Source organism: Scaptodrosophila lebanonensis, unplaced genomic scaffold (assembly GCF_003285725.1).
Source record: "Scaptodrosophila lebanonensis strain 11010-0011.00,11010-0021.00 unplaced genomic scaffold, SlebRS2 tig00000001-arrow-pilon, whole genome shotgun sequence".
NCBI lineage: Eukaryota > Metazoa > Arthropoda > Insecta > Diptera > Drosophilidae > Scaptodrosophila > Scaptodrosophila lebanonensis.
This window is the reverse complement of record NW_022060529.1, coordinates 437,413-462,033: the sequence shown is the minus strand read 5'-3', so window position 1 is coordinate 462,033 and position 24,621 is coordinate 437,413. Positions and strand designations below refer to the sequence as shown.

The 24,621-nt window shown below is 38.6% G+C and overlaps 1 protein-coding gene across 5 annotated transcripts in view; it reads left to right on the top strand.

Annotated features, from left to right (window-relative positions):
* The window catches only part of LOC115633450, a 90,644-nt gene that overhangs the window by 23,789 nt on the left and 42,234 nt on the right, over nt 1-24,621 (top strand). Inside the window, exons 6-15 of one of the 5 annotated variants that reach the window (XM_030530906.1) lie at nt 8-144; nt 202-375; nt 1,175-2,419; nt 3,409-3,493; nt 3,987-4,800; nt 4,861-5,047; nt 5,110-5,221; nt 5,290-5,442; nt 5,501-5,551; nt 23,567-23,602. In XM_030530906.1, the coding sequence (XP_030386766.1) occupies nt 8-144; nt 202-375; nt 1,175-2,419; nt 3,409-3,493; nt 3,987-4,800; nt 4,861-5,047; nt 5,110-5,221; nt 5,290-5,442; nt 5,501-5,551; nt 23,567-23,602 (2,994 nt within the window). Of the gene's footprint in view, nt 1-7; nt 145-201; nt 376-1,174; nt 2,420-3,408; nt 3,494-3,986; nt 4,801-4,860; nt 5,048-5,109; nt 5,222-5,289; nt 5,443-5,500; nt 5,552-9,731; nt 9,784-21,879; nt 22,168-23,566; nt 23,603-24,621 lie in introns of those variants that run through there. The other 4 variants (XM_030530913.1, XM_030530921.1, XM_030530941.1 and 1 more) reach the window with 4 other exon arrangements.

Sequence of the window (24,621 nt, the reverse complement as noted above, 5' to 3'; positions counted from 1 at the left end):
CTTACAGCATCCACTGTTGTCGAGCTGGCTGTAAAACGAAGTCATAAGATATCGCGACCGAGTTCAGTAGGCATAGTGCCATCCACCCCTGTATTATCCGGACGCGATCGTACAGCATCCATCACAGGTCCTCAGCCAGTTGATGTAAGCATTTAATCCCTTCATACTTTCGCAACTCCTTATAACATTATTTTTTTGCAGAGTATAAAGCGTCGTGAAATGGAAACGTACAAAATCCAAACGTTGCAGAAAATGTTGGAGCAGGAGAAACTAAATCTGGAGCGTCTCAAAGGCGATACGAATAATCCTAGCTATAAGCTTTCCGAGGCCAATATACGCACATTGCGCGACCAGTTGCGGCAGGTGGGCGCTGAGGTGGGTATCTGGATAGCCATTTATATGTCTCTTCACATCCTTCTATATATATCGTATAGTGTTCCCAGCCCACCTGTTTATAGAATTGGCCACATTTTATACGATATACATATACTAGCTAATGCCACTTCTCCACAACTATTATAAAAAATGGATATTGTCTTGTCTCTTTGCCGCCCTCTCATATATGTATATGTTCTTTATAGCATACATACTATATGTATACAGATCGTATATATATCCAATATTATGAGCAATACCAATTTCAATCTATGCTTGTGTGCCTGTCTTGTGTGTTGTGCTCATAATTACACACATATCTCCTACACTGTTTTATACACACACAAACAAATTCCCACCGTGCTAGAACATTGCCCCCTTGTTTTAAATACAAGCCCCTTATGCCAATAAAGTGCGAGGCCCATTCCCATGCAAATGCGTGCCAACTAACCAATGCCTGTCCAAAGGGTCCACTCAAATATGTTTCGCTGTTCATTTGCATAACACGCACCGAATTTAATGCCGAAAATTAAAAACAAAACCAAAAAACAACACCCTAACAATACTCTAAAGTTCAACTAACGATTAAGCAACCATTCGAAACGGATTAGATCATAACAGATCGGATCGGATCAAATCAGATTAAGATACAGCGAAGCAATTTTGGTAAAATTCTCGGTGAAGACAACATCCAATTTACAGTACTCATCTATAAATATGCTCACAACCTACCTGTCTCTCTCTATTCTCGCATCTTTGAACTGTCACTTGCCATTCGGCACCTGACTTGTGACCACAGGATGCACCGATTATCAAGTACCATCCGACTGCGAACAATAAAAACAACGCAATGCTAACGCCCAATCAAATTCAGCACTTGTCTGCGTCCGCCAACACAACCACCTCCAACACCAATACCACTCATTATCAACAACAACTACATCACCAACAACAACACCACCACATCCACAACAACAACAACAACAATCATCATCAGCAACAGGCCAGCACACCACAACCGCAACCAGCACACTCCTCACCCGCATTCCTCTCACTATTGCCGCGTTCGCTCTCGTCGCTTTCGTTGGGCACGCGCAAGAATAAAATAGAGAAAGAGTTCATAACCTCACCACTAAACAATACCACGGACTTTTTGCATCATCAACGGCAGCAGCAGCATCAGCAGCAACATGCTACTGTGGTAACCACGCCGGATGCATTCAATGCCATGTCGCAGTCGCTGCACCAACATACGAGCACACCAAGCATGCAGCAGCAGCAGCAGCAACAACAGCGTAACTCGCCACAGCCATATTATTACCAACAACAACAGCAACTGCAGCAGCGCTTCAAGGAGACTCCCAAATCGGCGGCAGCCTCTAAGAGTAAGAGCAAGTTTACGATCTCAAAGAGTCTGATCGAAGAGGACATTCCACCGCCATTGCCGCAGAGAAATCCGCCACGCCAGCTGGCTCTGGATCTGAGCAATGGCAACGGCTCGCCCAACAGCAGCCATCTGTTTGCTCCCATATCCGATTTGGATCGTGCTAGCAGTCCACAGCGCAACGCCTCCCCCATCGCTGCTAATGGTAGCGGCAACAATACCAACAACAACAGTCCGAGCAACGCCAAATCGAAACGTTCGAAAACTAAAACAAAAGCCCTATCCGATCCCAAAATGTCCACGCAAATGTTCCTACAAATGGAGACGGTGAGTGGGGCAGGAGCGGGCGGTGCGGCTGCCGCGGGGGGTTTTAGCACTGGCTTGGACTGTGTGCCACCGCCACTGCCGCCGCGACAGCCGGGCATGCTGGTGGAGGAGCTAAATCGCGGCAGCTGTCAAAATCTCAGCGGTGGTCGGGCGCCACCCAATTCGATAGGCACGGTTTTTAACTATCCATTGGTATCAACGTGCACGGCGGTGCAAAACGATAATATGGCTGCTGCGTTTCCCCTATCGCAAAGACCTAATATCGTGCAACAATTGCAGCAGCATCAGCAACACCAACAACAACAACAACAGCTTGGCGGTGTACCCACAGCCGTAAGTTACTCATAGATCTCTCGCACACATTCAATCAGTCGCCTTCCTTATGGCCATTTCCTTGTTGCCTTCAATGGTACCCCCCTCACCAAATCACCTCCAAGTTCGCCTATCAGCTGCACCAGTACTTCCATTATTTGCTTTTGATCATTCCGACTCTTTGTTTCAGACTTTACTTTTTACTAATTTGCACTGAAAGCAGTTATTTTTTCAAAGCTTATTGTAACTAATCCTTCTGCCACTTTACTAAGGTATCTGTGTAAAAATAATTGCCAGCACTACTAAACTAATGTAACCTATTGTGCTAATCTAAACTCTTTTTTAATACTTACTAATATTGACTGATTGACGGTCAGGCACGCAAATAAATTGCACTGGAATGTCAACGTTTTACAAGTAAATCACATACAAGTTTGTTAAAGTAAAAAACTATATTTGAAATCCACGAAGAATGTTTTGATTGTACAATTTTACAAATGTCTGTGCAATTATTTGCCCGTCTGGCAATTGAGTAATTTATTTGTTACCTAACTCCTACAGTAATCAACAAATAGACATATTTATTCAAATATTTACACATATTTGTTCCTTCTAATCAGCTTCTGGCATTGCACTATAGTTTACCCCCGTACCACTACCCAGCTCAAAATTATTTGTACACACATTATATGTACATACTGTAGTATTATTTACGGATTTCCCATTGGCCCTCCGAAAGGAACCATTCCTTGCACCTATACACGTACCACCCCAGCTTTGTAGTCGACATACTTGACTAAAAATATGATCACTTGTAAACTATTCTGCACATACTCGTATCCTAAAAATTGTGTTCGGGGCTTGAACCTAATTATATATAGAAAGCATGCAAATATCTTAGATTCTTCTGTTGGGCTCTTTTTATGTACATACGTATATTAGTGGAATTATTTTTGAAGTCATTAAATGAACGAAACAAATAATGAAATAAAATAATGGAACTTCGACAGGCACTGGGTCAGACGCCACATTTGAGTCAAATGAAGCATCGACGTGTCGGCTCCTCACCAGACAATATGCACCCAAGACATCCGGGTAAGTAAACTGCCTTTTCACTTGAAAATATAGTTTAAATTTTAGAATTATACGATTTTCTGAGACTGAGTAGCCAGATGGGCAGAACAATCCCAAGCCCATTTGAAACTGTCTCATAATTTCAAGTCTAACTAAGCGTGAAATGAAAACAAAGCGGGTTGTTGTCGTTGTCTGTCTGTCGGCTGTAAAGCTCAGAGATCAGCAACTAGTGTTGGGGCTCTCCAGGTCCAAATGACTGCCTGGTAGGTTGTATTGAAACATGATATGCATTGACAATTGAGTGAATAAACTGAAGCAGCGCTGGGGCCGTATATTCTCTTTGGACAAGTGGACTGCTATAAGGTATTTTTACATAACTATGCTAGCAGATAGCAGATTGCGATTTTGTCGCCAGTTTACTGCGGGTTCTCCGAGAATTCACAACCCACATTATTCGTATGATTTTAAAATCGTTTTTATGTACCTACAACTAATAGAAAACTCTGTTTTACAGACCGCTTGACAAAGACGACGTCAGGTTCGTGGGAACTGGTGGAGAAGGATGGTGAGATAACACCCCCAGGCACACCGCCACCACCGTACCTGACCAGCTCGCACATGTCCGTACCTGAGGATCCGAACGAAAACTGCAGCGGAGGGTCTGGCATATTCGTCGAATCACATCATTTCACGCCTCTGGGCGCTGCTGCAACATCACCGCTGCCTCCGTCACTACATTCCAGCCGCATACAGGCGGCCCAATCGATAGACACGCAAAAAGAGATCATCTCCATGGAGGATGAGAATTCCTCGGATCAGGAGGAGCCATTCATAGACGAAAACGGACCGTTCAATAATCTGACACGACTTCTCGAAGTCGAAAATGTAGTGTTCCTTGCCGTCTTCCTCAACTATGTGCTCTCTAATTCGGAGCCTGCGCCGCTGCTATTCTACCTGATTACTGAGCTATACAAAGAGGGCACTTCCAAGGATATGCGCAAATGGGCCTACGAGATACACTCAACATTTTTGGTCCCACGAGCTCCGCTCTCGTGGTATCGGCAAGACGAGTCCCTCGCCCGCGAAGTTGACAATGTTCTCCAGTCTGAATTCGACAAGGTGGAGATTTTGCGTACAGTTTTCCTGCGTAGCCGAAAACGCGCGAAGGACATTATCAGCGAGCAGCTACGTGAATTCCAACAAAAGCGTATGGAAGGCCTGGGAACCATCTATGGCCCAACCGATGATAAATTGGCTGAAGCAAAGGGCGACAAGCAACGCGAACTGATCATTGACAAGTATCTGATGCCCAATCTACAGATAATAATGTGAGTTATCTATCCCATATCTTTCACCCAATTGTTGCTCATTATGCGTTTTATTTACAGCGAGGAATACGAAAGAGACTTGCCACTAGAAGATCCACGAAAACTGGCCCTTTGTTCGGCACTATCCACTGTAATACATCGCATTTTTAACACACGTTCCCATCCCAATAGCATCGTGGATCGTGTTCATCATTTTGTGAGTCGGGAGAAGAGCTTCAAATCGCGTCTAATGGGCAAAAATCGAAAAGTAAATCTACCACTCATTCTATTAATCAGTTCCCTCTCTAATTATTCCTGTACGTCTTGCAGATGACTGTACGTGGTCATCCATTGGTATTACGTCAATACTACGAAGTGACGCACTGCAATCATTGTCAGACCATTATCTGGGGTGTCAGTCCACAAGGTTATCACTGTACAGGTAAACCTTTCGGCTATCCACACAGCATTGTCATAGTTTTACCCTAACCTCTGATTTTGTGCTTTCAGACTGTAAATTGAATATTCACCGCCTCTGTTCGAAAATATTGGAAGAGAATTGCCCTGGCCCTCTGCCCCAAGCGAAACGAAATCCTCACAATGACAATAAAATTAGTAAATTTATGGGTAAAATACGACCACGTACAAGCGATTTTATTGCCAGTAAGTTATGTCACAAATCAAGTTGTAATTCGATACCAACTAGAAATTGCCATTGCAGATGAGAAACGCGCACGTCAGGATGAGGATATGGACGTGGATTTTAGCAATGGTGAGTGTACCGTTTTCTTTTCTAAATATTTAAATAAATATATGAATATCAAAATATAAGCATACAACCTATACATGGTAGACAATCATACACTCAGAATCTGATTGTCTCTGCGAATGTAAGATTTTATATTCCTTTCATAATTCATCCCACGCATATAGCTTTTGCCGTATGATGAAATAAACTTTTATTACGAAAATTCTAAGCGCGTTCAAAATAAATGAAAATCCAAACATGTAGCTAACGGGACAAGTTAGGAGGGTTTAACTGCCCGTCCATGGCCTACATTTTTGAAGAATATGTGACCCGAAATGAATTGTTTTCCCAAAGATGTTCTCAAAAAACAAACAAAAAAAAAGCAGTCAAGGAGTTCTGTTGGAAACTTGTAGGTGGACAAGATCGTTAAATTATGAACACAAAGCACGGAATAACTGTAGTTAGATCTTAATTAGACAAAATATTACAAGAAAACACAAATCAAGGCAACCTAATGGCGCAAAATAGTTAACATTATTAAATAATCAACCCTTTGTGTAAAGGGTATAAAAATAATTCAACCGATTGGATCCTATTTAATCAACTATTATTCTTTCTGTGGAGAAAATAAGTGAAAAATTGAACAAATTATTGAAAGCGATGAGAAAGTTGTTAAAGTTCATAAAATAAATAGGCAACTGAATTAATTGAACAAGCGAATAAAAGAACCGATTTCGATTACAAGTCGCAAAACAGCTGAACTTATTCAAAAAATGGAATTAAAATAAAAAAGGGCGAAAAAAGGTTACCCTTCTCAAAATTACATTTTTAAACTACGATTATGTTTGTTGAAAAATTCAATAGTTTAATTGCAAACTTTACGTCTGAGCTTAAGCTTTTCCTTAAAGCTACAAACATATAAAGAATGTATAGCAGATAATAATATCCATCCTAAATAACACTTAGAAGCGCTCTCAGATGTTTGTTATTGATGGTGAAGTTTAATTAAAGCCGACGACTTAATGATGTTAAGTATAAAGGAGGACGATACCGCAACATGTTGCTGTGCTTAAGAGAAAATCTAATAGTTAACAAACAAGGCATGTGTACATACAAACATACATATATATATATATATATATATATATATATATATATATATATATATATATATTAACATGAATTAAGCATTGCTTGGCCAAGTTTTGATAACTCTATCACAGCATGTGGGAACTGCGGTTCGTGGCTATCTCCAGCTAATAAACACAGTTCAGGAGCACGTGCCACACACGAGCCAATGTCAGGACACAGCATGTGGGCAAGGCGAATGGCAACACAAAAGCCTGCAAGAATGTTTCCGTACTTTAATGGATTGGTGTGGCGGTGGGCAGATACCATGTGCTTCGCTCAACTTTTGCGCAGCAGATTTGAAATGGACGGAAAATTGCAATGAAAATGATGTGACAGACCTCCCATTCCAAAACCTCTCATGCTCTCTGTTGACCACGGGTCGGTTGATCCTTTTTGTCTGCAGTTGCAGTGGTAACCATGACGTATATAAAACGTTGCAGTCCTGCAAAAAATCAATTTGATGAAAATTTACGTTCAGGCACGCTTTCGTACCATTGCTTGTTAGTTAAAGACCTACAAGATATTTTAAACCCTCAGGTTTAAATCGCGCTACCGCCAACTATGCTTTGCCCAATTCGCTTCGGGTTCTTTGTAACAATATCAATAAAATATGTCATCTCTTTGGCCCTGAGAGCTCCGTAAATTTGATTAGATGAAGTTGTATGGCTCCATGTTTTCAAATTGACAGTTCTTTGTCAGAAATAAATAGTAAATATTCTGGAGTAGCGGAACCTACTCCTTTCTAGTAGCTGCAGGAATACCTGTTTCTTGACTGTATTACTAGTTTGTCTTCAATGGCAAATATATATTAAGTTCATATTTCGCATAACCAAATATGTTTAGATAATGATAATCATTTTTTATGGGCGATGTACGATTCCCTTTGGTGGATTTTCGAAATGTTATACTTTTTTTCGTAAATCGTGAACATTACTTGTACATGAAAACTTGAATTATCATCTCTTCACGAGTTGCTGGGTAATGGTGGTAATCGTCATTTTTAAGGGTCACACCTTTCAGCTTTCTACAATCACGCACGAATTTCCACACATCTCTAACTCAAACCTCGAGCTATTTATTTGTTGGCCATGTGCAAACACACACACTTACTGGTATGTGTGCACATGCATGTGCCATTCGATGCATTGCCAAGCTGTTTTTCTCTCTGTTAATTTGGCTTTCCCTTTTTCTCCCCTTTTTTTCGATGTACTAACAAGATGGTTGTGTGGACAGGACACGGGCCATCATTGGTGTTCCTTCACGTCCTGAAAACTCTGATTTGATATGCGAGTTCTGCATTATTTGTGCAGGATATACGGGATATATATAACTATATGAATGTGTGTAGGTGGATGGATGCATTGGAGGTCGCTTTATTTGCACTGCTTTGACGAGGTTTTAAATTAGCTTTTTATGCAAATGCATGTAAAGAAGAAATACGAGCCAATCCCCTCCGGACCACTTTCTCTCAGACCATAATTTGATTTGTTAACATACATACAGAAGTGTGTCCGTCCCTCCCAATCTAGTCCAAAACTTTATCCGGCCTCCGGTTTTCTACTCGGACATCGAGCAGCTGCTTGACTCACTCGTAATGCCGCTCACTCAGTTGGTGGCATTTGAAGGCGATGTTGGTATTGTGTCCTATGCGGTATTTTATCTTGAGTTTGCCGTTTTGACGCCTTACTCCCCCTTACTCTTTGCTTGCAGTGTCAGACGCTTCAGTGCACATTTCATACCATGGTCTTATCACAAAAAGCACTCAAGCACTAAAGTTTTGCGTCTAGACGTCGCGGCGCACCGCGCCGCGTCTCGTTTCGCTGCATTCGTCCGCATTGCGGTCCTGGCATGGGCATGAAGCTACGGTCCAGATCTCCAGGTGAAGTTGCTGCCATAGCGACGACGACGTCTACTTGTCAATGGACTGAATGATTTAAGAGCTCAAGCTTGTTGCCCTCTTGTTTCGTTAGCTAGCGTTGAGCCTTTGCTTTGTTTATGCTATCCTTTCGCTTTTTCGCTTCATTTGGGTTTCCATACTCCTTCATAGCTCGTTTGCATGCCATGGCAAGTAGCGTGCAGGCAAGCAGGCAGGCAGAAGAGAGAGCTCATCAGCATCCGCCTCCCAATTATGTATGCCCGTTGTGCGCTCTCGTTCGTTCATGGCGTTGCTGTTGTTGTCGTTTTTTTCTCGTTTCTATTGTTTGCGTTTTCTGCGTAAACAGGTTTATTTTGCCATTGTTGTTTACTTGCCGACCAGGCCGCTTTTGTTGTTGCCGGTTTTTGGTGCTCCTCTTCGGCGGTCTTTTTCGTAACCGTTGCGTTTGTTGCATCTGCGCTCTGTGGGCTGATTTCACAATTATTCTTCTGTTCTGACTCATTCGCTTTCGTTGCGACCGTCGGGGTTTTTTCTTTCTTAGTGGGTTTTCCACAAATCGTTGCATACTTTAGTGCACAACATAATCTTCACTTTTTCAGCAAACATACTCATACTTAAATACATGTGCATATGTATGTATGTATAAATCTCATAAGTTCATTATTTTTTGAAGTAGACTTAAACACCAACATGCATTTTAGTTAATAAAATGTAGAATTTATTTGTGCATAAATTGGTTAACCGGTTTCGTTTGCGCACTTCTTGGCCTTTGTTGAGAACGCTAATGGAACATTTTGACGCAATATGTTAAATTAAATAATTTAATCATTTCGTTTGCCGACTAAGAGCAGATTTTGGAGTTGTTGCTGCCTTCTTCCAACCACATTGTTGCCTTTCACATTTTAACAGGCTCTCCATCTGCAAATTAGTGAACACTATGGATTAACTCAAACTAACAATTACATTTCTATAGTAAAATCAATTGCCATTTTAACTAACACCAACCAACACAATAGGCGCAACACACATCCATATCCCAAATTCACTCAATCGCTGCAACAAAATGAAAATCACTCGACAAACGAAAAACGCTCTACTCCAGCTGCGCCACACGTGAAATGGAACACCGCTGAGTGAAACGTATTGGCAAACGAACAAAACATTTAAACAGTTTGACTCGCAACGGCAAACGAACAGGCAAGCGAAACGAAGTGCGCGCGTCTGTCAAAACAACAACAACGCGACAAAAGTGAATACAACTTTGAATACAGATTTATAATATTAATAAAACCAACCCATAAATTTCAAGAACTTACAAATAGCCAACTTATGTATGTTAAGAGCTGTGATCAGGCCGATTTTTATTTGAAGAAATAACCAAAAAAAAAATGCCACAAAACACATTTTATGACAAAATGCACAGATTTACTGAGATATGTATACATGCATATGTATTCATGTTCATAGGTATATGCGTGAAGTCACAGAATAATAAATTGCGTGCAAAAAAATATTTGAAAATAAAAAATAAAAAAATCTTGCGTGTGTTTACAATACGCCAGCGGAGGGCAATAACAAAGCCAAAGCGCACAAACAAGATCAAAAAGAAAGGATGTGAAGATGTTTAATAAATTTCGAAGTGCAAAACAAATGCCAGTGCTACAATTTCAGAGAAATTTTTGAAACAATTTTAACAATTGGAAGCCGTTCATTTAGTCATACAGCTGACTGTAAAAAACAAGCCGTTTTTGATGAGTGAAAACATATAATAATCGTGCAATTATAATATAAGTATTTTATAAATGGTTGCAAATTGATAACATTGCACGCAAACTATATACATATATATAAATGGGAATATATAGTATGTAAATATATTGCTATACGCGATCAGAGTCTAGTCAATGCCAAACTTAATATAGCACAGTGTTTCATGTAGAGTTTTTAAGTTCTCTTCAAATTAAACATTAATTTAAAATTAACATTTTTAGATGAACGTGGGCTTGAAAAGTTTCGTAGTGTTGATTAAAAAGTATTAGACGGTCTATAAACTTTGTCCGGTCGTAGTTAAATGGTAGTTCTCCAGTACTACATTTAAACATGTTAAACGCCCTGTGATTATTTGATTTTACATAACAATGTCAGGAAATTACAATTTACACGTATATTGCCAGAAATAAAAAATAAAAAATTTGTTAAACAATATAAATATAAAATAAAAAATAGGTCTAATATGCACTTAATATAAACATTACATATTTGGAGGAATATCGGATTTAGGAAAGTGTTTCTATGTCGGCAGGATAACCCGAACTCCTTAGTCTGAATATACATTGGAAATAATTGATTTTTTCCCACTGTGCGCATCACTGCGCCATCAAAATTGACGTTAATTTCTTTCTTGCACATCAGTTTTGTTTTTCTACTGTTGCCTGTCTATCTGCCTGTTTTTCATGGCACTTGTTTCCTCTCTTCTCCTCCGCTCTCACTCTGCCTCTGCCATTGTCACTACTTCTGTTCTGATGCCTCTGCTAATGCTCTGCAACTGCTGCTGCTGTTCCTCTGCTGCTGCCGCCTGACGAAGTGTGTTAATTGTGTCAGCAAATTTTCACCATCAACAGCTGATGGTGCAGTTTAATGAAGAAGGAAGCGACGGGCGGCATTGGACTTGGAAGGCTCTCTTGCAATTATTTTAAATGTTAATCAATTTGCCTTTGTGGTTCGGCCCGTTCGTCTTCTACTGCGTGCTTGTTATGACACAGTTTATTTTTTGCCTTTCTAATTTCTTTCAATCAGCACATTGCACAATTTCGAGCTGGATGTTTGTGCTGATTTTAGAATCGTGATTAGCACCTCAATGCATTTTTAATTTTTAATTAAAGCGAATTCACCTTCATGGCAAAAGAATCTCTCGTTTTTTTGATACGCGCTTCAACTGTGCCCGTATACGTATGTACGTTTCGTTCTAATTGCAAAAAGTGGTTATTCTTTTTATTTTTATTTATTCCATTGTCAATTAATTATGCAAATTAGCAATTGAAGGTATTAATCATTGTGCCTATTCTCCTTGTCTGCCTCCATCCCCTTATCGTCGCGTGCGTCTCGAATTTTTCTGTCTTTCCTTCCTTCCGCCAAATTTGCGCGCTCGTACGCGCTCAGCGTACATAAAAAGTTCTTTTCTTTTTTTTTTTTTTTGGCTCCCTGACTAACTGGCACCATATGACAGCCATAAAATTTGATGGCAAACAAAATGTGTTCACGTCGCAGCACGTAAACGTTGGTTAATCTATCCTACAAGCCTCTGGGGGACCACTTGACCTTGAGTGTGTGCCAATTTAATGTGTGTTTGGGAAAGAGTTTCTGTTACTGGCGCCGATAATTAGGAGCGTCAATAAACTCAGATTTGCACAACTCCACACATTTTTTGAAATTGATGGGGGGTACCCCGAAAATTGGCGAAAATAAATCTGTTATTAGAGTTTTCTTAATGTAGTTAAGTAGGAATTTTTTTCTTTCAGAAAAGCAATAATTCCCGCCTTTAAAAGTTGAAGGAATTCGTATTTAACATGGAAATGGTATTTGTCTCTGAAGTTTGTGTTATTGATTTACAAATGTATGTATGAATGTGTGTAAAATCCTAACCGGATATTTGGCAGGGCGTTGAGAAGTGACGTAATATCTAAAAAGAAGAAAAAACATCACCAATAGACGGTTTATCCCACACTGTCCTACATAAAAGAACATAACAGTCGAACTTCTTGAAAAAGAACAAAAATATTTATTATTTGCACTGAGAAAAAGTAGCTAACGATTCAGTGTTTAGTGAACACATTAAAAATGAAAAAAAAAAACTTACTTGTAGATAACAAATCAGTAAAATTAAACAATAAATAAACTCAATTGAAAATGCTCGTTTTCAATTCAAAATAAGTGGTTACGAATTCGTTATAGGGAAGACTGACTCTATATTGCATATATATATATATATATATATATATATATATTGCATATATATATATATATATATATATATATATATATATATATATATATATATATATATATATATGCAATATATATATATATATATATATATATATATATATATATATATATATATGCAATATATATATATATATATATATATATATATATATGCAATATAGAGTCAGTCTTCCCTATAACGAATTCGTAACCACTTATTTTGAATTGAAAACGAGCATTTTCAATTGAGTTTATTTATATGCAATATATATATATATATATATATATATATATATATATATATATATATATATATATATATATATATATATATAGATATATATATATATATATATATATATATATATATATATATATATATATATATATATATATATATACAAAACAAACAAAATAACTCAGAATTCTTTCAGTTGCGTCCAAATGTGGTCATAATAGACGGTTTCTCCAGCAAGTTTACGTAATCACCATTTCGAACCCAACTTGTCATCTCATATAAATTAGTTTGGCTTCGAGTGGAAACCATTTTAATACAAATATACACACATACATACAGATTTATAATACACTTACAATTTCTTTGGAACTAGCTTGCTTTCTACTTCAGCTCTTTTTTTATTCACGAAAATCATGACCATTGCCAATGCCAGCTTGCATCGCCAGCTGTCATTACAAACGATACATTTACGGTTAGAAAATTGCAACAATCAATACATAGTATTGCTGCCACTAATCCTACCCATGCACCATTACCCTTAGCCTCTACCTCTGCCTCAGCCTCGTCTTCAGCCTTAGATACTGAAATGTTGTAAGTGCTGCTCAATGAAATCTAATGGGGTGTCCTTTTACTTTTCCTTTTCCGCTCTGTAAATTGGTGTTTTGTTTCTTTTATTATTATTTTTTGTTGTTGTTGTTTTACAGCCTCAACCGTTTTTCCTCACAAAGATCTCCGTAAGTTTTCTTCTGATAATTTTGACAGTACATATGTACATACATACATATATATTTTTTTGTGCGGACGATGACGAAGCTAGGCCATGCTTGTTTATAGATACATATAGTTATGTATGGAAGTAATGTAACATATAACAGACGCATAGCTTGGCATCATTGCAAATAAAAGTTTTGTTTGCAGCTTGCAACAAGAACAACAATAACAACAACAACTACAACATCGTTGACTTCTCCTGCGCTTTGTCGTCTTCGCCGTCGTATTCCTCAGTTGTCGCTCATTTATTCGGGTTGGTTGTTCCCCAGCACCCCAATGTCAGAAGCCCCGAGCACCGTTCTACCTCGTGTTCGTTCACTGTTGTTTACTGTCTCGTCGGCCTCAGCGTAAAGCTGCCACCACCCCCCATCCCGACCATGCAAACTCCCCCTGTGCTCCAATGTGCTTGTTTCGTTTGGAGTGTGAACTTCCGGGATTTATCATGTCGCATATGCATACTCAGAGATTACTACAAAACATTCATCTGTACGGTTACAGTATATACAGTGGCTGCTCAAAAGCTATAACTCTGAAGTGTAAGAACCATTCAGACATCGCAACAGATATTTCAGAAGCACTGTTACACGCACCAACTTGTGGGAAATTTAGATTTAGAGAGAACGCTACAGTCGAGCAAGCCCAACAGTGAAATACCCTGTACCCAGGTAAACTTCCGGCACTGAGGTATATGCGCCTCTAGCAGAAGCAAAAGGAAGGCGGACCTAGGAGAATCTGGATGCCAACTTTGGTTATTCTAGCTTTTATAGTTTCTGAGATCCTTGCATTCATCCAGACGGACGGACATGTCTAGATCGATTTCTCTCGTCATGCTGATTCAGAATATATATACTATATGGGGTCGGAGATGCTTCCTTCTGCATGTTACATACTTTGCACAAACCTAATATACCCTTTTTACCCTACGGGTACAGGGTATAAAAAGAGTCTCCACTGTACACAACATTATGTATACATATGAATATGTATGTAGTATATATGTAAATGAAATCACGCATGGAGGCAGAGAAGCAGTAGCAGCAGTCATTTGGCATTAGAATAACAACATTTGCTTAGGGTAGGACGATGGCGGAGACATTGACATTGTCACCATTGTGCCAGTATCGCACAGATGCAATAAAGATTAGCTCGGCAATGGGTGAAATGGTGAAAAGCCTCTGCATTCTCCGATGACTGTTGACTTTCTTCGCTCCCTGCGGTTGGGCCTGTCGTTGGATTGGTGCCATTGTTCGTAATGCGTGGGCTATTGAGTCATTGATGCTGCAACTGCCTTTCCTACAGTAGTTATTTTTCTACATACCGGCCATGTACATAACATGTATATACTCGTACACACTATATGTATGTATGTATGTACATACATACATGTAGCGTGTGTATTTTGTGGTTTGCGCATTTTGTGGTTTAATTTAATTTTCATTTAATATTTGCAGCTTGTGCTGGTTGCGCTTTGTGCGTAAAGTATATAGATGTGTGGATATTTATATGTATGTACAATATATATTTATGTCTGTGCAGTTTGTCTCTTGATTGTTCATATAGTATTTTATCTTATCATCTTGCAATTATAGCCCTGCCGTTATCTCTTAATCGCTTTGTCCTGTATTTCATTTAGCTTTGTATATTGTGCTAATATTTATATAAATCGATATCGCAATTGGCGCCATAACCGTAGAAAATTGTGTGCCACTTAGAAAATGCTAAACATCAAGTGCCCTTAGGCTATATACTCGTATGTTTTTACGAGTAGGTATGAGCAATTGCAACAAACAAGAGCTTGTTTATTTAGTTGACATCACATTTTTATGCCAACTCTACCTGCCCACGCGAATGAAGCGTCCTTCCCCTTTTTCACAATTGCTCATTTTTGTCACTTTTTTCCTAACTCTTTCTCCTTTCCTCTTTCTTTCCGAACTATATGGGGGAAACGTGCGCGCCGTCAAGTCGGCTACGGTGGCTTCGTTGCCAAATTGTCTGTCGTTTTTACAGTTATAAAACGTGCTGGCAGTTTAGACTTTTCCAGCCTTCGGCTAGGCACCCGCCAATGTCATGGCTAAGGCCGCCCTCACACAAACACACATAGACACACACACGCACACACACACTAGAACATATCATTGTAGGTGTGGTGTGTCGATCCGGGTCTGTGTGGTTATTTGCTTTTCCTTTCAACGATGCCTCCGTCACTTCCGCTTGGTCGCATCGGAGCAATTCCGTTATGATTGTTATGCTTCCTTCTGCTAGTACTGGTTCGTTGCTAAGCCCATAAAGTTAAGCTGTCAAATAAGAAAAAAATTTTGAACAGCTTATTAATGTTTCATAGGCATTAAATAAGCTCAACGCCCTGTGCTTCCCCATCTCGTTAGATGAGTTGTCTTAGTGGCTCTCATCACATCAGTCCATACATTCGATTCATTGAGGAGATCTAGCGTTTGTCATAAGCCCAAAAATAGTTGACGCACATGATTCATTCTCGTTGGCAGCAAAGCCAGTAGATTAGGAGATGACGCCTTTGTCTGAGTTAGTGAACATTTGAACAGTCAATTAACTGATTGAGTGCGTTTTAATCGATACGTAATGGAATTAGACTCTTCATTAGACTGACTGCATATCTAAAGCGCAGATCCCATCCAAACACACATGGTATACATACATAATTAAATGAACCAGAGAGGGGCATAGACGTAATTAAAAGTGGTTAGTGGCAAATAGTACATGAATGCAAATCAACAACCTTTATATACATACATATGTATGTTGTTTCATTATCAAATTGCAGATTGAAAGCAAATTTCGGCCCCGAAAAACATATATAATTAAAATTTTTGAACAAGAAAAGCCATGCAAATAATTCGTTTTATTGCAAATGCTAGATGAAAAGCCTATACACATAAAGTTTGTGGCTTTTGATACAAAAATTAAAACAAACTTTGCCAACGATTTACAAATTAAATATAGTCAGGGGCATCATCGGCGACCGCCTGGCTCGCTGCTTTTCATTTAATTTCATTATCGCGCATTTATTTATGAAATGATTGTAAACTTTTGCGACTTTAGGTTTTAGGCTGGGTTTCGTTAGGTTCATTCTGCTATCGGAGGGGGTTCTGCGATCTGACGAAAACGACTTATCAGTGGTTTGTAGGATTGGCCTCTTGCGAGAAATAATCGAAGGACTGTTGCTGACTTTATATTTAGGGCGCAGAGAATAGGATTGTGGTTGAGTGTCTATTTAGAGATATACATGAGTAGGGACCGAGGCAAGTGCCGAGAATAGCAGTCATATTTTTCGCATTGCCAACAAAGCCGAAAACCTGGGAATTTTAAAATATTCAGACCAATTTACGTGTCTTTAACTTATTCACTCGGAAATAGAAGTGTATGTTTACTTTCCTTAATTTGATAATCACTTGAAGACGGATACATTATTATGAAGGATTTTTGAGTATCTTGGAAAGCCAAAAAATTCGAAATATAAGACAATATTCTCAATGTCTTCAGACAGTCTACAGGGTGTGCTCTTTAAATACCCTGACATCAAATCGGTAATATCCAAGATATTTATTTATTTTATTTTAATAAATCAACAAATTGTGCTTTCGATACAGTTATAATAAAGATGATAATATGTTACAATAAAGATACAGAATAATAACTTCAACTTATAAACGATAATAAAGCATTAAAAATAAATGAGCAATAATGTCTATTAATGCCTCCGACACGTTGGGGGAATTTATTTGCCATTAGGCCAGCTATGGTCCGATTCACAGCCATTTGTGGTCAGAGACATTATACTTGTAGACCTCACAAACAAAGAAAAAAATAAGTACAGGAGAAAACTCAATTCTACTTTAGAAGTAAGGAGCAGAAAGGGAAAAAGAACAGAAATTTAGAGGATAGCTTTTATAGAATAGAGAGAGAGAGAGATATTTACATATCCGATCTTAGCCAAGAATGGCGTTTGGCAAGAAATGAAAACAGTGCGAGCGCTCGCAAAGTCAATTCAGCGCTGTAAAATGAAGATAGCACCGACATCAATAAATGAATGAAGTAGCCCATAATTATATACACCACATCGATTCAAAATTCCCATGAAAATCCACTCGAGCTTGATGGAATAGCAGCACGTGTTTGAAATGTTGCTTGGCAAGGAGTTGATTAATTCATGTGTGTCGACGACTCGCATCAGGGACATGCGACAAGATATGCAGTGAAGTCCCCGAATTACTAATATTGAGTAGCCGCAGTGTGGTTCGCAGATTGGATTAGGCTGTCAGTCGGCATTCATCCATCGAATCCATCCAATAACCTCATCGTGTGCTTAGTGGGTTGGACCTTACAGTGCACACACAATTCGATCAGCCTTTGACTTTCTCGCTTTAATAGCCGCCGCCTGACAGTGTCAATTTTATTTGTGCTGGCATTCGCGTTTATTGCTTTTCCTCAGACTTTGCTCCGCAATGAAAATATTGGAAATGACAACAAAAATAGATGTCGTTGTCGTTGTTGAGTTGAGTTGAGCGGCAATCGACAAGCACGAAAACCGAGCGATACGAAGGAAATGTGTGTATGTGAAAAGTTGCTTTAACTAATTTTAGACAAAATGCTATTTGGTTGGACTTGGTGGACGACAACATTGTTGTTTCATGTGCCTGTATGTGCTGTGTGGCGTGTGTGTGCGAGCAAATTATTGTTTATTGAGCTAAAAGGGAGAACGAATTATGGAACACATACTCGTACATATGTACATGTGTACATACTACATATATATAGTACATGGGATAAACTATATGAAATTGAAAGCCACACAATAAAGCTGAAAATGCTCAATGAAAGGCAGCAACAGCGCCTTGCGCTCATTCGTTCACTCAGTCATTTACTCAGTCAGTCAGTTGGTCGGTCAGTCGGTCGGTCGGTCGGTCGGTCAGTCAATGTGTCATTCAGTTTATGATTCAGTTCATTTGGTACACACGAATGGCTATTGTCGTTAGACTTGCAGGATTTCAAGCTCTGCACGTTCCGTTGTTGAAAGAGCTCGTTGGCCAGCCCGCTGCCGCCCACTAGCTGTTTGTGCTTGGCTTGTGTTTTCACTAGCGTTTGTCCTAATTGAAATTTTCAATGCACTATAGTCAGTCTTTGTTGGCCACAAAGCCCACATGGCCCAAGACCGACCCACTCATCATTTAAACCTACTAGCGGATTTTATATAACAGTGTTGATGTAAGTGGCCACATTTTCATTTCATTCTCGCCTTTCCCTAGTGCTCTGTATGTGTGTGTATGTGCGTGTGTGCGTCTGTGGTTTCGAATGGAAAAGTTTTCCAACAATATGAATTGCTGGGTCAGTCCAATAGGTATAAATAATAGTCCTGTTACGTACCTACATATCTGGTATTGTAGTTCTGCGTAGTCTGGATTCGTAGTTGTTGTTCCTCTTCATTAATTGCCCTGCCCTGCCTAGCCATTGAGTCGGCAGCCTTTTATTGAAATCGTTATTTTCTCCTCCCATATTATACATAACTTGTACCTATTTATTTGATTCCATGTTAACTATTTATAGCAGCCACAACAAAACAAAAAGAAATACGAAAAAAATAACAAACACCAAATTGTTGTTATTTTGCACGTCAGGCGTCTTCAAAAATATCTTGCTTTTAATATCTTTTCGGCAGCTGCCTTCCAACGCCCATTGAATTTCAATCTTTTGCCTCTGCTCCTCGCCTCCTCACTCGGCTGACAACTGCGAAAAATGCAAACAAAATTTTCATTCATGTTATTTTCCAACAAGCAAATTCCTTCCACATAGCAAAGAAAGAAGAAGAAGAGGAATTTGAAAGAAAATAAATAAACGTTAGCGCTAAACTTTTTTGCACTTAATTTAGGACTCTGCCAAAGATTTATGTTATTTATAAATACTCGAATGTAACTTGTGCGATGCTCGAGCAAACTTAAAATTTTGCTCGAAGCAAACAACATAAATATCGATTGTTAGGGGGGAAAACAAAGTCTCCTTTAAGCATGTCACAAACACTGACTTGTATGTATATGTTTTCCTTTTTCCGATAAGAGGAAAGTACTTTTTGTTTAAAATGCTCGTTGCATCTTATTTCCGAAAAAGTAGTGTCAACGAATCCTAGAAACTGCAAGACAAGAACGACAGCCACCACCACAATACTACTTACTAAGGGACCAACATAATAAATAGTCCCCGAATTACGGATCAGCCCATGATACCTGTAAGCCCTTCCCCTTCTCCATATAGCCTCCAGTCTTCTTGGCAAGGTACCCAAGATTCTATTAGTCGTCATTACCGATAAGCAGAAAATGCTGTAGAAATAGTTGTATTCCAAAATTCCCGTTGTAGTTCTCAACTAAGCTACGCTTCGTCAAACTATCACGCAATCAATATCAATCAATTAATGTATAAATAGTTGTTACCATATAATGTCCTTAGAAATTTGGAGAAAAAAAACGGACGAACTATAAGTATAAAGTTTACACAAATTATTTCAAAATACCTCTCGCCACTACATGGTATTGAATATTAAACTAATTAATGAACTAATTTGTTTGATTGAATCAGACATTTGCTATGACAGCAGTTTTTTGTTCTTCTGCACTCGTCTTAATGCTATTAGAGCTCCTTTACTTGTATACTTGTATTTCTAATCAATTAGAATGCATTCCTCAGTCGATATAGGCATCTACTAAAGGGTAGATAGGAATGCAGAGCAGCAGAGACAATGCATCAATGAATGCAATTACAAAAGCTTTTACACCACCACTAATTGTATTGGCTCTTTCCCAGTGGCGAGTTGGCCTAGATGAACGGTCCACGCGGTCCATGAGGACCAGCCCCATGCTGAAAAATGAGCCACATTTCTAGTTGGCTGTCAACAAATTTGCTTTAACAGCCCACACTTTAAATTGTGCCAACAAGTTCCACTAAAACCCCATCACATATACAAGTAGTAGAGAATAATAAAATGTGACGGCGCCAAAATCGCTAAATATAAAGCATAAATATAATTTGTTTGGCATTTGCGTAATTTATGAATTATAAAACTTATATACGAAACATTTTTATTGTCAATATATTTTGACTTTACGTGCTAAAAGAATCAAACTGTCCAACGTCAGACGTAGACTTTTCAGAATATTTCTCTCTTTAACCTTTGTATACAATCGAAATTTTTGTTTGTATTGTTTACTGCTGGCGAACATTGCATATTCAATGGAGCAGACCCGAAATATTTCCACAAAAATACTTGCATCCACCGACATACATACATATACATACATACTTACATGCCTAAGTACAAGTATAACTGCAGATGCTTACTTGAGTTTTCCCCTTTCCGATTTTGTTCTTCGGTTCGCTTTTGCCTCAATTTTTCCCATATTTTCGAGGCATTTGATCTCTTTGATTGATTGCATGTGCATCACATCGATCGGCAAAGTGCAATCAAGCCAAGATCAATATCAACATCAACATCAATAAATACCTATACTTGCATATTACGAGTATATACAGAAATTTGTGTACTTGTCGGCATCTATCTGTCTGTTGCTCGCCTGTATATGACTGCTAATTATTCATTTTTGATGCAATAATAATCAAAGCTGGAGAAGAAGAACATCAACATCCATACACAATTTGTTTATTTGTTTCAGCGCAAAATTTTATTGGTCGACAAGTTTGTTTTCATAATCACTGATCACCGACAAAATATGCCGATGTAAATATATATTGAAATAAATAAATAAAAAAAAACATTAATAAATTTGGAAATATACTTGTAGTTCTCATCGATCTGAGTTGTAAGAGACTAATTTTCACGTCGAACTCTTTAATAAAAATAGCGCATTCGCGATTAGATTGAAACATAAATTATAATAAATCGGAACTAAAATTATGTTTAATAATCGCCATTAATTGTTTTTGTAGACAGTAGAGCATTTTTGTAAGTCATTTTCAAAATATTTGTGTGAACCCAAGCGGGTTTAATAAGCAAACACTGTGCTGCTATCAGGTTGCGAGTGCTTTAATTATTTTTGCAACCACTTGTGTGTAGATTGTTTGTTTTAAAAATGTCGCCAAAACCGCTTTGATAACAATAAACTCTGGACACTCGGAAGTTGTGATTACTGTGTACGAGTTCGGCTGACCTTGACAAATGAACGGCTTCAAGTTCGGTTTGAGCGCAGCTTATCATCATCTTGTAGACCTCTTGGGCCATTCATTCAGTATTTTTGTATTCCACTGCGTGATAAACGCAGATGTTGCCATTTAACTAAATTTTAAACATATATACGATATTTTCTGTGTCATCAGCGAATTCAAAATGGGCCAAAAATACGAGTTCCTAGATGAAAGCAAAACTTAGGCCCATACTGCATGTGAAACAATTTACTTGCATTTATCAACTGTGTGTATTTGTGAACACCCCAATATTTTGATAAGAAACAAACTTTTGAAAAACATAAAACAAGAACAGAAGTAGAAAAAGTGCCAAAATAAAACCCGAAAACAAAATGGATGGCGAACCAGTTATGGCGGCGCCAACAGTGCGTCGCAATGCGAGCATTAAAAGGCTATTGAAGTTCCCATGGGGTGGCCAAGGTGAGTTAAATGTTAAGAGCTGTGCAGCTATACATCAGTATACTTGTATGTGTCTCTAGACAGTCTCTAAATATACGTACTTGTATGTATGTACTGTTTATCACGCATCTCAATTCCGGAAGTTAACAAATCGTAACAAAATCAACAATTACTGAAACAAAACATGTAGAAAGCAAATAACTGATACGATCGCTTAGCTCACAAAAAACATACATACATACATACACAATAAAATCAAATAAAAATCCAACAAACGCGATCCATGCACGCGTTAAATTTTAAGCTGTTCGCATTGAAAAGTATGACGCGTCTGTACTATATATAAATACTATAAGTATATGTTTGTACACATATACATATACTATATGTATATACAAAGCTTACACACACAGCTTTGATTAATTTAGTGAGAAGTTTTAATGTCGTACCACATTCGTTTATATCTGATCTATGCGCTGAAGCGTCTCTGGTGTTTTTAAGGCCTAGGTTAGACCCCATTTCAGTTCCAGCACTTTCTTCAAATAACATGTATCTATTGTGTAAAATACATGTAATCACAATATGGAATTGTTCTTTTGTCTTTATTGAAAAGTGAAGAATTCATATTGCCCGTGACAAAAACCACTCCAGACATAGCAACAGCTCCCCAACCATGACACTACCCTCGTCATGGTGAACTGTAACGACCAAATGATTAGGATTCAATGCTACGTTTACCTTTCGCTAAACATTGGTTCTTCCATTACTTCCGAATACATTAAACATTAATTCCAAAAATCGAAGTCCCTGTCTTTATATTTATACGCAGTTACTAAACAAATCTTTCGATTTCTTTTCGAATATTATCGGTTTTTTCTTGGAGCTCTGCTGTGAAAACCATTTTTGTTTGAAGTTTTTTGAATTGTTCTTGAATGCACAGTTGTTTGTCCATTTCTTTCAAAATAAAGGGGAAATCTCTATGATCAATCATTTTTGGTCAACTACTTCGCCATTGCTATGCACGAAATCCTCTTGCAAGTTCTCAGCTTCTAAAGGATATGCGAATAATTTCTGGAACCAAGCAAAATCAAGAGATTTAATAACCGAGGGCTCGAAGAATAAAGTGTTAAATGAAATTGTACGTACTCTTTTGTCAAGGCAGAAATATGGTTTTTCGTTTATATCATTGTAACGACACATAACTTTATGACTTTTCATTTTTGGTTCTGACAGGTAGAAAAATATTGTATCGTATGTAGACTTTTGGCGCCCACTGTAAAATAAATAGGTCACATAAATAGTCACCCTTTTTGGCGATTCTATCCAACAAAAATCAAATATACTTGTATTTCTTTAGTATATAATGACATTTGTCAGTCCAACCAACATTAACTCAACATATTTTTGCTTTTCATTACAGGTAAGGCCGTTACAGAAAGTGAAATACCTTTTTCAAGTATGTAACTCAATTAAGTTCGCTTGTTATTCTTGGTAAGCCAATGTTTGTTCATTATTTTAAATTAGTTTGAAATGCAAGAGGCGGCAGCATTGAAATTTCTCGTGGGGGGAGGGGGCGCAAGTGCAAGAACTATGCCACCCGCGAATCGAATGCTAAAGGTCCAGTTAGTGTCGAGCTAATGTAATTGGATGGTTGACCCACTGAACGACCCCACTGACAGACACGCAGCGGCACGCTGAAGGCATTAAAGAGCTCGAGCATAAATGACATTACGTATACGACATCGCGTACAGAAAACGAGCGGACATGCGAGGCAAGGCAAGGCAAAAAAGTTGTCAACTGACAATATGCCACGGGCTGTGCCTCCTCGCCACTTTATTAGCTGCGCAACGCCACCTGCCTGCAACATGCAAAGTAAAAAATGTATCTGAGGAAAGGAAAATGGCAAGCATGCCGACAGGATGTGCCGTCGTGCCTGGCTCGATGAAGTGTTTCGACATTCTGGCAAACTAAAGTGCCCGGCCATCAATGTCGCTGGCTTATTCAGAATATTGAGGTTGGCCGATTGCTGCTGAAAGTTATTTAAGTTGTTCAAGCATTTGATTGAGTGAAGTGAACGCTCTTCGGGCGGAAGTTGTTCACTTTGTGCCTTATTGCCTTCATCAATACAGTTTTCTGTGGTGGTAAGTGCGATGCCTTTATGCTGCGAAGAAAGCAGCCAGAGACCTTGAGACAAAGGTCAGAGGCGCAACCATTTCCTCTGTGGCAGGGGGCCAGGCTGATGTTTTTAACAAATTACATTATAAACAATTTTTGGAAATTAAAGATCGTAATTACAAATTTAACACGTGCTGCGCTTAGCGTGTTGTGTTGTGTGCGCATTTTGTTATTTTGTCGGACTAGACCATCAGCTTCATTTCCATTCCATTCGATCTGTTTTGCTATTTTCTGTGCTGTGCTGTGCTGTTTTGTTCTGTTCTGTTTTGTGTATCAATTAAAAATTGCAAAATTTTGTA